At 44.7% G+C, this 15375-nt stretch overlaps 1 protein-coding gene across 6 annotated transcripts in view; it reads right to left on the bottom strand.

The window, feature by feature from the left end:
* LOC121459447 (merlin) overlaps positions 1–15375 on the bottom strand; it is a 95350-nt gene that overhangs the window by 13373 nt on the left and 66602 nt on the right. For 3 of the 6 annotated variants that reach the window (XM_041669226.1, XM_041669229.1, XM_041669228.1), the window contains 5 exons: positions 13406–13528; positions 11881–12098; positions 8936–9041; positions 6026–6153; positions 3589–3754 (listed from right to left, as the gene is read on the bottom strand). In XM_041669226.1, coding sequence (XP_041525160.1) covers positions 3589–3754; positions 6026–6153; positions 8936–9041; positions 11881–12098; positions 13406–13528 — 741 coding nt within the window. Of the gene's footprint in view, positions 1–1718; positions 1847–3588; positions 3755–6025; positions 6154–8935; positions 9042–11880; positions 12099–13405; positions 13529–15375 lie in introns of those variants that run through there. The other 3 variants (XM_041669227.1, XM_041669230.1, XM_041669231.1) reach the window with 2 other exon arrangements.

Genomic DNA, 15375 nt, shown 5'->3' with positions numbered 1-15375 from the left:
CATGTGAATGAATGAACAAACGTTTCCATATACAGCTACTTGCTGCTTGATGATTGGCCATGCTGTGAGAAATGTGCCATTAGATGACCTCATCACTAAGGGAAATCATAGAATGTGTTCTGAGAATTCCTGGAGGCAGGATTGCCATTTCAGACTGAGGTAGAGGTTAGAGCCAGTGGCTGGCTGTTTAGCTTTTCTGGTCCTCAGGTTGAACTCTAATATCTGTCTCTGGGTTTTTATTAATCATGCTACAGACTAAAATGGCTGCAATGCAGTCAAATTCAAACTTATACAACCACCACTATGTACTTGGTCTGTCATTAGCCAAATGTCACTATGGCTATATGTTGAAAAATAATACAAAGCTTACTAAAAAGGAAACTTCCTTTTCTATAACAACTCAGTGATAACTGATGAGCAAAACTAGGACCCTGAAGAATGTAAATATGCTCTATCACAAAAAAGATAAACCCACATTCAAATGAAACTGGTTAATTATATGCAGGGAATATCTGATGCATTAGGTAAAAACAAATCAGGATTTTCTGCTTGCCCTGTGTTAACCAGAGTTCGTGAACCACCACAGATCCACTTGTACTCTAGTGCCATGGAGTCAGCACTTAGGCAGAGATCCACCTGTCCGCCTGCTCTGATGGTCTGCTCAAAACACACACTGCATGGTGTCAGGTTAACAACACCAAAGTGGGCATATGAAGCTGAAAAAATAGGAATCTATTCACTGTCAGGCTCAAATGACACTCAAAATTGTGTTCAGGTCATGGGTTCTTGGGACTTTGTAAGCTCCTATTCACCTGATGAAAGATCTACCTGGAACTTCAATACCTCTTTTTCTGGGACAATGAGCAAATATGAATCTCCTGGGCACAAGGTTCAGAGTTTCTTCTACTTGATTACCGTGAGGCTGCTAAGGGAAAGAGCCTACACTCCTGTCAGAAAGTGTCAGAGGCACAGTGGAACGGGTATGACTGGGATGACTGGGGATTATGATAACAGAGGCAGGGTGACAGTTTAACACTAGTCCTGTCCTAGGCAAAATAAATTCCTTCTACTGCCTAGGCATGTTGAAAGAACAATCTGCGATCTCTGAGTAAACTGACTCAACACAAATGTTGCTTGCTCATCTCCTGGGTATCTGCAATAGTACTGTCCATGTGCAGCTACCTCCATGCTGCAGGCGGGGGTGGAAACCAAAGTGACCTTAGAGTGGCTATGGGACAGCCAGCTCATGGCAGCTGGCTCAAAGATGCACAGTGCTCTGGGTTTGCTGGAAGAAAAGGGGTGTGCAAAGAATGGGAAGCTTGAGAGAAAAATGAGAACAAGTGACCCATGCCCAGAAGCCACCAGCTGCGATAAGTCTGAAGAGTGCACCACCACAGGGTAGGAGTGATCTTGGACGAGAGACGCCAGTCTTAAAAGCATCAGAATTGACCCCACTCCATGCTAGAGTTATCTATCAAAGGAATACACCACCAAGAAGACAAAGGACTTAGAGACAGATCTGATTGGACAGGAAGCCATGACCTTCCGCAGCCCAACAGTGACATGAGATAGACAAAGCAACGGTCCTGTAGCCCCGTGACATGCTCTTCAGAATGAGGCTGGTCTGGGCCCTGGACTCCTGCTCTCACCCTTAAAGCATGCTGTGGCCAGGCCCCAGGCTTCACCTGCCCTCGGGAGGGCTCCATGTGGCCCGAACACAGAGACAGGCAAGCTCATGCATGGGTTAGTATCACAGACGGCAGGACCATCACCACAGACAGAATACCTGGGAATAACCTACTTTGAGGACTCAAATGCAGATAGGTCTTCTGCCTTGGGCTTGAGGCTAAACCAGCAAAATAAAATGAAAAAACAAAGATATACCCTGTGAAATCAAAATGCCACATGTGTCATTTGCAAAATGCTCAGAAATTGAGACAAGTGACTTCATGTACTTTCATGGTTTGAACACTGGCCTCTCTGGTTTTTAGTACTCCAGGCTCTTGTGGCTCAGAGGCCAGCTCACCACTGAACGGGAATACAGGTATCCAAAAGACAAGGAGGCACGATGAGGGTCTGAGGTTGCTCCCTCAGGGCTGTTTTGGCTTAAGGGTAGAGGCTTCCTTTATACCTTTTTATTCCCCCCCCCCTTATAAGACAGGGTCTTATATAGCACAGGCTGGACATGAATTTCTTTCTTTCTTTCCTATTTTTCCTTTTTTGAGACAGGGTTTCTCTGTGTAGCTTTGAAGCCTGTCCTGGAACTAGCTCTGTAGACCAGGTTGGCCTTGAACTCGCAGAGATCCACCTGCCTCTGCTAGGATTAAAGGAATGCGCCACTACCACCCAGCACGGGACATTTTCTATGTAGCCAAAATGATCTTTAATTTTCCTGCCTCCTCCTCCTGAGTTCTGTGTGCCACCATGCCTGGTTTTAACTCCCCTTTGACTTTTAATAATTTTGTTTGAAAGGAGAAATTCAGAAAACAACAGGGACTATAGGAAAGAGGGTGTGGAGGATGCAATGCCTCCCTGGTAGGTCATGTGACTGCAGTGGTTCTCTACTTGGTGTCCTCTGTAACATTGTCTATCTATCCACCTACCTACCTACATATATATCAGTGATGAGAGAGAGAGAGAGAGAGAGAGAGAGAGAGAGAGAGAGAGAGAGAGGATGTGATGGTAGGGAGACATAGGTTTCTCCAAATTTTCAGTAACAACTTAATCATTGAAAACAGAGACAGTCCTTAAGCTGGGGACTGCTTTACCAACTGAAATAAAGCGTGAAACTTAACCACATCAGTTTTCATCCAAACTCAAGGAAAAGGAGACAAGGTCTTATTCTGTAGACCAGGCTGGCCTTGAACTTGCAACTCCAGCCTCTCCCTCCTAAATGCCAGGGTTACAACTGTGTGCTACCACAGCAATCACTTTCTAACGTCTGTCTTACAGGGGCAATCAGCTAAAAGCAGAGCATTAATTTGCCCAAATAAGAGGTATATACATTCTTGTGCTGATAAGGAGGTCTGAGTAACTCCTAAATCCCTACAATGATGAGCACTCTAAATATCAGGAGAGACAGATGGGATTCTGTGAGCCTCAGAAATGAAGTCTCATCTTATTAAACATTAAGGCTCTCCTATATACTTCCTTTTAAGTATGAAAAAGTTGGAGATTTAGAACATGGTCTTACATAAAGACTAGAGGGGACTCCATTCAACAGCCTTTAATTCATTGTGCTCTCTCATTAAGTAAGGCAGCTTCCTTGAGCGTAAGTCCCACTGGCTTTAAAGACAGAATCGCTTTAGTGCTCAGTGATAGATCAAAACCCATCCTCAAACAGGGACTCATCTCATCAGAGCTTTTAACACAAGCTCTACTTCCATCAAGCCAATGGGTTCATGGTCACTGGCAGCTTAAATTCTTTTTCTGTCAGGAGTTGAAAAACTCCCTCAACTAAGTACATGTTTTAAAAAGAAAGAAAGTAAAGAAAGAAGGCTAATGACTGGGCTCCTGAGGAGACTAGATGCCAACTTCACATTTCATTAATAAGCACCCTGTTCAGCAAAACCCAGGAGACTCGGGTACCTTTTTAATGGTATTGTGCTTGCTACTGGAGCCACCCCTGTCTGAGTTCTCGTTGTGTAGGATATCCAAGGCTGTCTCCCTCTCTTTGAGTTTCAAGGCCTCGATTTCCGTCTTGAGCTCATTGAGCTGCTCTTGCAGATGCTTGCTCTTCTCCATGTACTCCACTCTGTCAAGAGGAAACCATGCATCAGAACTGGGCAGACATTGAGATATAGAAGAGACTTGCCATGACTCACAAGTTTTCAGGAGCAGCCTGGGGTTCACACCTGAACCTGTCTACTCAGAAGTGAAGGAAGCTCGGGCTACCCTCTAAACTGCTATAAATCTCTCTCCACATCAGTGCAGTTGGGAGAATAATTACAGGGCCTCCAGGCAGGAAGAAAGCTCCATATAAACTTTTGGAGTGCTCTCCAAATAACCCCTGCTTTCAGTTCTGTATGAAAAATCATATCAGGGCTGGAAAGATGGCTCAGAGGTTAAGAGAACTGACTGCTGTTCCAGAGGTCCTGAGTTCAATTCCCAGCAACCACATGATGACACACATCCATCTATAATGAGATCTGGTACCCAGAACACTATATACATAATAAATAAATTAAAAAAAAAAAGAAAAGTCACATCAACAAGGCTCCTGAACCCTGCTCTTCTGCTTCCACCCTTCCTGAAGCAGTTAACCACATCTACTCTCCCACTTATCTTGAGACCTTTAGGAAAAGATGGCAGACATTCCACTTAGTCAACACCGAGAAGAAATAGGTTGCCATTTTCACCTGGCGAGGTTAAAGTGTTTAACTATAAGCGTGAACAGAAAACATAAGCAAACATTCTGAACAGATTTCTGTGGCCAGTCGATGGGCTCTGCAGCTTGTGTAGAAAATAAGTACTATGGGCTGAATGTAGTGTTGTCCCATTCGTATGCCGCGGCCAACTACCAATGTGTTAGGAGGTGAGGCCCTGGGCAGTGATTAGTTCATCAGCCTCATGATGGATTTATGTCCTTAAAAAAGAGACCCTAGAGAGATCCTGATACACATGGGCACACAGGAAGGTACCATCTATGAACCAGGAAGAAAACTCATTGAACTCTGAGCTGGCAATGCCTTCATCTTGGATTTCTAAGCCTCCAGAACTATGAGAAGTAAATTTCTGTTGTTTATAAGCTTTCCAGCCTCTGGTATTTTGTTATAACAGCCAAACACACTAAGACAGTAAGAAAATACAAACTATAAAAAACCACGACACAGGACAGGATGTGGCCTTATACTGATCACAACCACATAAACACGTCCATCTGGAAAATGAGAAAGGGACTCAGTCTGATGCTGCAGCAGCAGCTCTGGATCACAGCTCCTTAGCTGTCCTCAGTAGAGGGATCACAGGAGGATAGCCTGGTTCTTGACGGTTCATGCTGGACTGCAGAGCGCTATTCTGAGTACCACAGTGAGTAAGGGTTTCAGTCCTTGACCTGCTCCCCATCAGCTATGTGATGCTGGGTGACTCATTAAAACTAAATCTAGTCTATTTTATATGATCGGAACAGCACAGCAGTTTTTTGGAGATAGGTCCTCATGTAGCCCAGGCCAGACTTAAATTTGCTATGTAGCCAAAGATAATCTTGCAGTTCTGGTCCTGTTATCTCTACTTCTTGAGTACTAAGATTACTGATGTACCATGCCTGACTTAAGCTGTGCAGGAGACTGAACTCTGGGCTTTGCGTATGTTAGGCAAGCACTCTACCAACTAAGCCACACCCCCAGTCCCTAAAACTCGCCTTTGATGCCAGTGGGATGTTTGTTAATTAGTATGAATTAAATGAGACAAAGACTCACAGGTGCTTAATATATAGGGCCTCTGTGATTGTTCTCTGCCAGCTGTGGCTATTAACCAATTTACTTCTGGCTCAAGGAATGAGAGGATCTTACTTAGATTTCATCTACAATGGAACTCCTCTCCATCTCTGCTCCACTTCTGACCACAAAGTGGAAGTGGAGGCACTTGACAGAAGTGGCTGTGGTCTGGCTAGTTGCCAGCATAGGGGAACTGGTTCCACCTGGACCCAGGCTTTGCTCAGCCTAGAAACTTGTGTTTTTTTCCTTTTTCTTCACCTTTGTTCTAGACTTAGGAAGCACTGCTGAAGAACATGATCAGAAGAAAACTAGTTTAGTACTATGCAAACAACAGTCTGACTGAGGGGATAGGACCCAGTCCTATTCTTCAGTCAAGGTTTGAACCACTATAAATTCCAGGTGACCAATCAAGTGTTATTTTTATCCTGGGACACTGACTGCTGTCTTGATCTGTTATCTTTAATTTCTAATTAGGAAACTTGTTCTCTAGTGGGTGACGATAGATCAAACTTTGCAGGGGTAATATCTGGCTGCTGTGGAATCCACTCTCACGTGCATGACTGCCCCAGCAGGCCACAGAGGGTACGTACTTTTCTTTCTCTATCTCCATGGAAAGTCGCTTCATGTCAGTATCCTTGAAATCAAACGACAGGCTGTCACCAATGATGTTGAAGCTCGGTATGTCAGGAGGAAGTGGCGCTGGGATTGGGTTCATGGGCTGTCGGTGAGAAAGCTCAGATTAGGAGGTTTAAATTATACAGGACAAAGTCCTCTACACTTAGTACTGCCAGGTAAGTGGTCCCAAAGCACCCACATTCAGAGAAGTCACTCTTCTCTTCTCAAACCTCATCATTTCCACGATCACTTCAATCAAATACAAACTTGCACTCAGCTTTTCGGGAAAGAAACTCCCAGGCATGGGGCTACGAGCTGGACAGAGAGAAGATACGCTCCCTGGCTCTAAGCACATAAAAGTCTTGTTCAGGAAGCAGATGTCTGCAAATCCTCACAGTTCAGTAAGGTGAACAAGAGCCAGAGTGGGAACAGCAGCACGGTTGTAGATAGGGTAGAGGGGGTCCAACAGGAGCCCTGGGCATCTGGAGTGCCCTGTAGGGAGGCTGGTAAGAGACTGGCTTTGGACCAAAAGGTTTTTGCACATATGTTAGAGGCTTAGATTCAGAAGACAGAGCCAAAGGAGGGCTTAAGATAAAGTAAGATGAAGTCATTAGAGTTGTTTTCAGGGCCTTTTCATTCCAGAACAAAACATCACCTAATATACAGCCCCTATCTACTGTTCAAGTGTCCCCATAATTTGTCCTGTTAAATTATAAACAGTACTGCTTTTTATCCCTCGGGGCATGGCCGTTTTCCCATCTGTGTAGTCCTGTATGTTTCCTTCTTTCTTTCCCTCCCTGCTGCTCTCCTCTCTCTTCCTCTCTCCTTGTCTTTTTCTGTGGTACTAGGGATGTGCACGTTAGGTAAACACTACCATTAAGCTATCTCCTCACCACATATCCCAAGCTGGTCTCAAACTGATGAGACTTCTGTCTCAGCCTCCTGAGCACTAGGATTACAGGTGTATGTCATCATTTCTAGCAAGTTTTCCATTCCTTGTTCAAGGTTCTCAACTCCTTCAGTTTCTCACCAAAGCTCTTCAAGACCCCTCTTGGCAACATGGCTGCTTTTCTCCTTTGCAGTTCTTTAGCACGGTGTGCAGTGCTGCTACAGGTCTTTCCCTCAAGCCCACACTGCAAAGTTCCCTCCTTTCATGTCTTTGTCTTTCTATGTCTACAGACTTCCTGAGGGCACACTCTGTCTTTTTCATCCTTGGATCTTTTCCCAGTATGGAACAGTGTGTGGAAGGAACCTTTGAGCTTTCATTTATGGCAATGAGGTCTAAGGCAGGGAAAGTGGCAAATGTCAAATGTGGCTCTGAGCAGGGACATCTCGGTGCTACATATACTCTGTTTTCAGGAATGAATGCTGGATATATGAGAGAGTCTGGCCTGTGAAAATCCATCAGGCTGGATAGCTATAATTTAGGTGCATCTATTTATCTTACACTTCAAAAAAAAAAATTCCCAGAAAAGAAGAGCACTAGCTGTTCCCCTTCTGGTGAGAGCAGAAACAAGCATAACTCTTCAGTAAGTATCACAAATGAGCACCTGACCTCACAGCTCTACTTATGAGAACTGATTCTACCAATACTGTCAAATATATGTGCAAAGATTTGTATTCAGGGATGTTCAGTGCAGTTGTATTCAAAATTGCTACAGAAATCATATTGAATACTCATCTATAGGGACTGGCTAGCTGAATTATAATCCACCCAGAAGACATGATGCCATTAAGGAACTGGTGTTTTCTCCTTCCGGACACATTACTAAAAAAAAGAGCAAAGGGATAGTAATTTATAAAATTTGTTCCAATAGATGTTTAGACACATCTATTTCAGGTACACGGCCTAGCTGAGCCCTCAGACTGTCACAGTCCCAGCTGTCACATGAATGTGACCATCTGAGAGAACTTGAGAGAAGATGTGAGTCTGATTAACACATCATGCCCAATAGACAAATAAATGGTTGCTTGGGGTTATCTGTTACTCAGGAGTAGATAACAAGGATACATGGCAATAGCAAACGGCTCGCATTTCTCCAACTCATACCCTAGGCACTTATGTCTCTGTGTCCTGAATGCATCTGTGCAATATGTGAACGTGTCACTTGCACAAATGTGCACTGTTTGTCATGCACATGACTGTGCACTGTGTGTAGCATATGCGAGAATGGGTTATGTGTTTGTGCTGTGAATGCATTGTGTCCTTGCCTACAATATTCCATCCTCTCTTCCCGGCTCAGCAGGGAATCCAGTTCCTCTGCAAAATACAGTCACACTGAGTCTTTCCTGTCTCCAGAGCTGGCTGTAATCTGGGAACCTGTGCATATCCATCAGGATAGAGATTTCCAATTGATGATATTATATGAATAGAGAACAAGTGAGTAAAACCTTTGCAGAGTGGAATGAGCAGAGGAAAGGAAGGGAAGTGATGTCTACGTATTTTATGACCCCATTTAGTACAAGCCATTCTAGTACTCCTAGTCCCAAAACTGAGGTTGGCAGCTGGTTCTGGCATAGCAGGGTCTCACTCTGAGGTGTAGAGTCGGTCCCTTCACAGAACTATATTATGGTACCTAGTTTATACTGAGAGCTGAAGATTACATTTAGCTTGACACTAGGGATCTAGACAGCAAACTCTCTTGAAGGTGGAGACTGGAGTAGTAATAAACATTCCAGGGCTGGAAATGGCTGTACGGTCTGTTATCTATTAACTGACTAGTCAGTCCAGGCTAAATGGAAGACTAGGAGGGTTCTATCCAGGCTCTCTATTTGCTTTGCTTTGTCACCCTGAAGGCACTATGAGGTGAACTAAAGGGCTGTGAGGCTTAAGGAAGTTGCTAGACCAAAGCAGCCAAAGGCTGCTAGACTCAGCCCAGGCTCACTGGATATGTAGGCTTGGTGGCGATTTCCAAGAGCTTCTGCTTGGCTCTTCGCTCTGCTTCTCGGGCTTCCTGCAGGTCTTGCTTTAACTGATCGGCCTCTTTGGCTCTGCAGAGAAAGAAAGAGACGTTAGCTACAGAGAAAGGGACAGGGAGAACATGTAGACATTTACCTTACATCTAGAGCAAGAACCTAACTTAACCCCATACATGGCACCTAACAAGGCAAACAAGGACAATGTGACAGGGACATTTACAGGAAGCCAGAACTTCCAAAGTAAGAACAGTATTCCTGGGTATTGTTCATCTCAGTGGTAAAGCTAAACTGTAATATGGGGTAGCTGTGGGGAAACAACCAAAGTGGCAGTTTTGCAAGCCAGCAGAAGTACAGTGGTTTGTGCCTATGGTGCCAGCTACCCCAAAGGCTGAGGCAGGAGAATTGTGTAAGGCCAGGAGTTGGAGGCCAGCCTGGGCAATAGAGGCAGATGCAATCTCAAAATAAGAAAACAAAACAAAACAAAACAAAACAAAACTAGTGTTGGTAGCCCATGCCTTAAACTCTAGCACTATGAAGCAGAGGCAGGCAGTGTAGAGTTATTTCCTTTGTATTTTAAATAAATAAAGCTTGCCTGAAGATCAGAGAGTAAAACAGCCCCATTGGTCAGGCTTATAGACTAGGCAGTAGTGACACTACTACAATAGATATCAAGTGATGCATGCCTTTAATTCCAGTGGTGCACGCTTTTAATCCCAGCACTAAAGAATATAAGATGGGGGAGACAGCTCTCAGACACAGTCTTAATCTGAGATTCCTGGAGGCAGGATGGCCATCTCAGATTGAGGTAGAGGTAAGAGCCAGTGGCTGGCTGTTTTGCTTTTCTGACCTTCAAGTTGAACCCCATTTCTATCTCTGGGTTTTTATTAATCCTGCTACAAAGCAGATTTCTGAGTTTGAGGTCAGCCTAGTCTACAATAGTGGATTCTAGGACAGCAAGGGCTACATAGTAAAACCCTGTTTCAAAACAAACAAACAAACAACATCAACAACGAAACCAACCCACCTCTGAAATAGGTTGAGAGAAGAGAAAGTGGGAAGGGCCCAGAGATACTATGCTTATTTCTGGGTGAGGAGTGGGCGGGGCAAAGGAGGGCATCATCACAAGCCTTACACTGGGGCCATAAAGGGAAGAGCGTGAAAGAATTTTTCCTTCATGTCCCCAGTAAAACACTTGTAGGCTGGGCTGGAGAGATGGCTCAGAGGTTAAGAGCACTGACTGCTCTTCCAGAGGCCCTGAGTTCAATTCCCAGTAACCATATGATGGCTCACAATCATCTATAATGAGACCTGGTGACCTCTTCTAGTGTGCAAGCATACATGGAGGCAGAATGCTGTATATGTAATAAATAAATAAATAAATCTCAAAAACAAAACATTTGTAGGTCAACTGTTCACTTTTCTTGGGCAGGAAGAAGTCCTGCCACTGAGTCTTGGTGTAGAACCCTGCCCTATGAGTTAGGTGTAGTATAGAAGTCTTGTACAGGAGTCCAGTCTTAGAGATATGGATCCATATCCATATCCCTATGGGGCCTGGAGTGGGCAGGCGTCAAGGAACCATATTCTCATAATGACATGCAAAAGTGGTGAGAGGAGCTGTGGAGATGGAACAGCAGTTAAGAGAACTGGCTGCTCTTCCAGAGGTTCAATTCCCAACATCCACATGGCAGCTCACAACTCTAACTCCGAGATCTGACAGCCTCACACAGACATACATACAGGTAAAACACCAATGCACATTGAAAAAAAAAAAAAGTGGTGAGAAAAACTGTAGTGAATGTACCTTAGCAGCTAAGAGCCAAATTCAAGTGCTCTAAACTAAGAGAGCCAGATGCTGTGGGGAATGTGCCAGAGTTTATCTGAAGGCTACAGCACTAGAACAATCCAGAGCCTAGAATAGTCTAAAGACTACAGACAACAGTTCTATCCTTCAACCTGGCCACAAGCTGAGGCAACCTGGTCACAAAACACACAGCCGCTCTGCTCCCCTATCTAACTGCCTGAAAAACTGTAGGGAAATGGCACTTAGTTTCTGTTTTGAAGTAAATAATTGCCATTGATCTGCATCAAAAGGAACGAGACGAGAACCAAGCTGATTTTGTGGGTGTGTGTGGGTGTGGGCAGGTACAGGTCAGTGTGGGGTGTAATCCTCTACTGCTCTCCACCTTAGTGGAGAGTCTCTCACTAAATAAGGAGCTCATTAATTCAACTAGCCTGGCTGGTCAGTGAGTTCCATGGATCCGCCTGTCTTTGCTTTCACTCCTAACTTCTGTGCCGAGGCTATGGATAAATGTCGCTGTGCTTAGGTTTTACATGGGTGTTGGGATACAAACACAGGTCTCCTCATGCTTGTGTAGCAGGTACTTTACTGATTAGGCCATCTCCCTGGCTCCACTTCCCCCTTAAAAAAAATTATTTTATTATGTGTATGGGTGTTCTGCCTGCATGTATGTTTGTGTACCATGTGCATGCCTGACGTCCATGGAGGCCAGAGAGGGGGTTGCGTCCCCTGGAACTGGAATTATAAATGGTTTTAAGTCACCATGTGGGTGTTGAGAATCAAACCAGGTTCTCTGGAGAGTGGCTATTGCTTATAACCTGTGAGCCATCTCTCCAGCACACTGCTTCCCCCTCTTTTAAATGTAAAAAAGTCTCTTCTCAATTCTTTGGCAAAAAACAGTCTATGGATATGTTTAAATGTTTTTTTTTCCTGCAAACTTCACTATTAGAAGGTGTAGAGGCATGACAGACAGGTTCCCTAGGCAAAAATAACCATGTTTTATCCCAGTACTTCCATCCTACCAGCCTGTCAAGGAAGGAGTCATATAGTCCTGTTTCCACAACACAGAAGAAGGTTTGGAACCAGGCTCCAGTGCCGAGGACAACCACTCACCTCCTCTCTGACTCCTCAGCCATCTTCAGTGCCAGCACTTCAGCCTCCAGCACCTTCTGCTCCATCAGGCGCTTCTCCTCCTCTGTCCGAATGGCTGTGGCCTTGATTCGCTGCATCTCTTGTTCAGCCTCTGCAGCCTTTTGTGCCAGAAGTTTGGCCTCCTCCTCCGTGATCTGTGCCTTTTCGGCCAACAGGTCAGCTGTTTCCTCAGACCGCATCTGGGAAGGAAAGTGCTCTCAGATAGTATATATGCTTATCTCCCCACAGACTCCCCCAACACAGCAACAAGAACAAATATTTTTATGTGTATAGGTGTTTTGCCTGCATATATGTTTGTGCACCTGTTCGTGCAGTGCCTTTGGAAGCCAGAAAGGGCCAACGTATCACTTGGGGCTAGAGTTACAGAAGGTTGTGAGCTGCCATGTGGGTGCTGGGACTTAAATCTAGGTCCTCTAGAAGAGGAGCCAGTGCTGCTAACCACTGAGCCATCTCTCCAACCTCCAGGAACCAGTCTTAATCTCCCTATGTCTTCTCACTGAGAGACTCCCAGTCTGTCACACTAATGATTCAGCCTTGCAGGCCTTGCAGGCTCCTCTACAGGAGAAAAAAATCATCCTATGTAGAGAATGCATTTCAGCAGAAGTTTATGTTTGTTTATTTGGGAATAAACAATTTAAGCCCTGTTCTGTCCCTTTCAGTCAGTGATTCAAAAGTAGGAGTCATGCCCACTGCCTACTCCTGAACAAATGTCTGGAGACTATTTTCCTGCAATGCTAGAGAATCTAATGTAAGGTAGGCTGGGCATGGCAGGTATGCCTCTCCTTCAATCAGGATCAAGAATACATAGTTTTCCTTGACTTTATAATGAATTCAAAGTCCAGTCCAGGGCACCTGAAACTTGTCTTCCAACTCATCACACCGCCAAATTGAATACATAAAAATGAATAAAAACGTAGAGCCCTGGCAGGTGGTGGCAGCGCACACCTTTAATCCCAGCCCTTGGGAGGCAGAGACAGGCAGATCCCTGTGAATTCGAGGCCAGCTTGGTCTACAAAGTGAGTTCCAGGACAGCCAGAACTAACAGTGAAACCCTGTCTTGAAAAACCAAAACCAAAACCAAACAAAAAACACTCCACATAAAGTCTTGGGCATGCTAGAAAATAGCTCTGCCACTGAGCCATATCCCAGTCCTAGGGTATTTTTAGACTGGAATGTCATTACTGGCAGTTAGCAGGTAGAGGTAAGGACATAACAAATATCCTTCAATGCAGAGAACCACTCTGTTAGTAGTACCAGATTTTGGTTGGTACTACTTTCCAAAAGTTGGTAGGGCCAAGGCCAAGAACCCTGACTCAGAGGCAAGTCAGTTATGAAAGTGGAGTTTGATTGCAAATGAACTGAACCTAAATTTTTCAAAAAGAAAAAGTACTGGTGTTTTAAAAAGTGAAATAAATTCACAGTCCACAGAAGGCCTAATTTCACAAGTCCCATGTCACCTCCAAGAGCCCTAACCCTCAGAAATCACCAGAGCTTCGTTGGCCATTGTCGCTTCTTCTTTCATCTGCAGAAGCCTTCTCTCTAACTCGTCCCTCGTGCGCTCGGCCTCCTCCCGCATCTGCTTCTCTCGAGCCAACCGCTGACGCTCCATCTGGGGGTAAAAGAACAGTTCCAAGTCACAGTGCTGCAGAAACCCAAGAATGGGCAGTTTCTGGAGCCTCACTCTCCTCTGGGCTTCTTTCCAGTGTCTTCACTTGAGGTAGCCTGGGTCATTCTTGTTGTCTGCTGCTCTTTGTCCTAAACTAACTGCAGAATTAAAAGATGTACTTCTTGAAACAAATTCCAGTAGTGAGTACAAATTCAGTCTCCACATGAAGAGAAAAGAACATTCTTGTACACAATATGATATGACCTTACAAAGCTCTGTTATTTGGGAAACCTCACATGGCTCTGTTCTCTGAATGGCAGTTCTCCATACAGGTTCCTCCTCCCCAAAACAGTGGCCCAGAAAAACACAGCTCTCTTATCTGTTCAGATGAGCTACCTTGACATTTTTAGTTCCTACGGCCCCTTCACACAATTTCATCCACAATAGCACCACTTCCCCCTCTGCTTACAGAGAATGATAGTTCCCACTCCGAATTTCACAGCAGGAAGCTGCAGTGGCTTTGCACGGTCTTGTACAGCCCCATGTGGAGGCAACTCACAGGCAGGCAGGAACACAGACCCCATCCTTACAGAAACAGTACAAAGCCTCTACTGCCATCCCCTAGCCTTCTGGATCACAATGTTAATTGGGCCACCTGCCAACCTTAATAAATGGACCAAGACTAAAGACAGCACAGTTCCCTGTAATTCCAGGGCACTGAGTTCAGAAAGCAGAAGCCAGAAGTGGCCAATGTACTATTTTCTGCCTTAGATAACAAAATCATGTTTAATTACTCCTTCTGGCTTCAATCTCACCCAAACTCTAGTACTACAAGGCCACCCTTTCTAAATATGAAGTTCCCTAAGCGCCCTGTAATTGAAAGAATCATGCAAAATAGATAAGCAATAAAGTAAGTTCTTTGATTTTCCTCTTGACCTCAGTGAACAGTTGGCAATCTGTTCTTCAATTTCCACTAAAATACAATTTCCATTTCCATTATTCTCCTTTTGGAAAAAAAAAAAAAAAGGACCAGGCTGTCCCCAGTTCCCAGCCTTGTACTTTCTATGAGACCTTCACCTAAATAATAAAGGACTTCCTGTCCTTATGAAGAGTTTCAGATGCAATCCGTCCTCTGAAAAGAGGCAGCACCAGCTCCACTTGACAGATGAGAAAACTGAGTCACACAGATGAAAAGATTTAGCTGCAAGGTTGCCATGTTCCACCAGGCAGCATTTGCACTATTTCCTCCCAGGGCCCAGGGGCCGTCATACTCCTCTAACTTCTAAACTTTCCTCTGCTGAAAGTAAGGTCAACGAGTATGCTTCTTAAAGTTGTCACTACTCCTCCATGTTAGCGTAGTAGCACTTTTTTGTTCAGTAGAACCTATACCATTATCCCTAAAGCATCTAAAAGAAGACACTGATGGTCTACTGTTCCAGAAAGCAGAGGGCAAGCTCACAGCTCACTGCCTCACACTGGGTATTTCTCTCTAAAGCCTGGGGCTAGGAGCCAGCCTCTCTGGGGTTCCCAAACCAGAGAACACCACACAGACTAATTATTACACCTCTGAGCTTGCAAGTCCTGAGGGGAGCCAACTGCAGCTGTAGCTACTCCATCAAACAGTTCGTCCCAGACCACAATTGAAATTCTCAGCAGCAAGGCTCAAACTAGCTGTGGATTTCAGTGAGCAGAGAAGGATTGTGAGTAGAAAACATCAATGTAGCCAGTCCAGTCTGCTGATAGGTGCTGCCAGCACCTCCTGCAGAGGCCCAGCCATGTGTGTCCAGCTGACCTGCAGCAAGGAGTGCAGCGGGAGCCTTATTAGCATCCACAACATGCACTGAAATGGC

This window comes from Microtus oregoni, unplaced genomic scaffold (genome assembly GCF_018167655.1).
Source record: "Microtus oregoni isolate MIOR12 unplaced genomic scaffold, Mior012 000019F_ref0000042, whole genome shotgun sequence".
Lineage (NCBI taxonomy): Eukaryota > Metazoa > Chordata > Mammalia > Rodentia > Cricetidae > Microtus > Microtus oregoni.
This window is presented reverse-complemented; position numbering and strand designations above follow the sequence as displayed.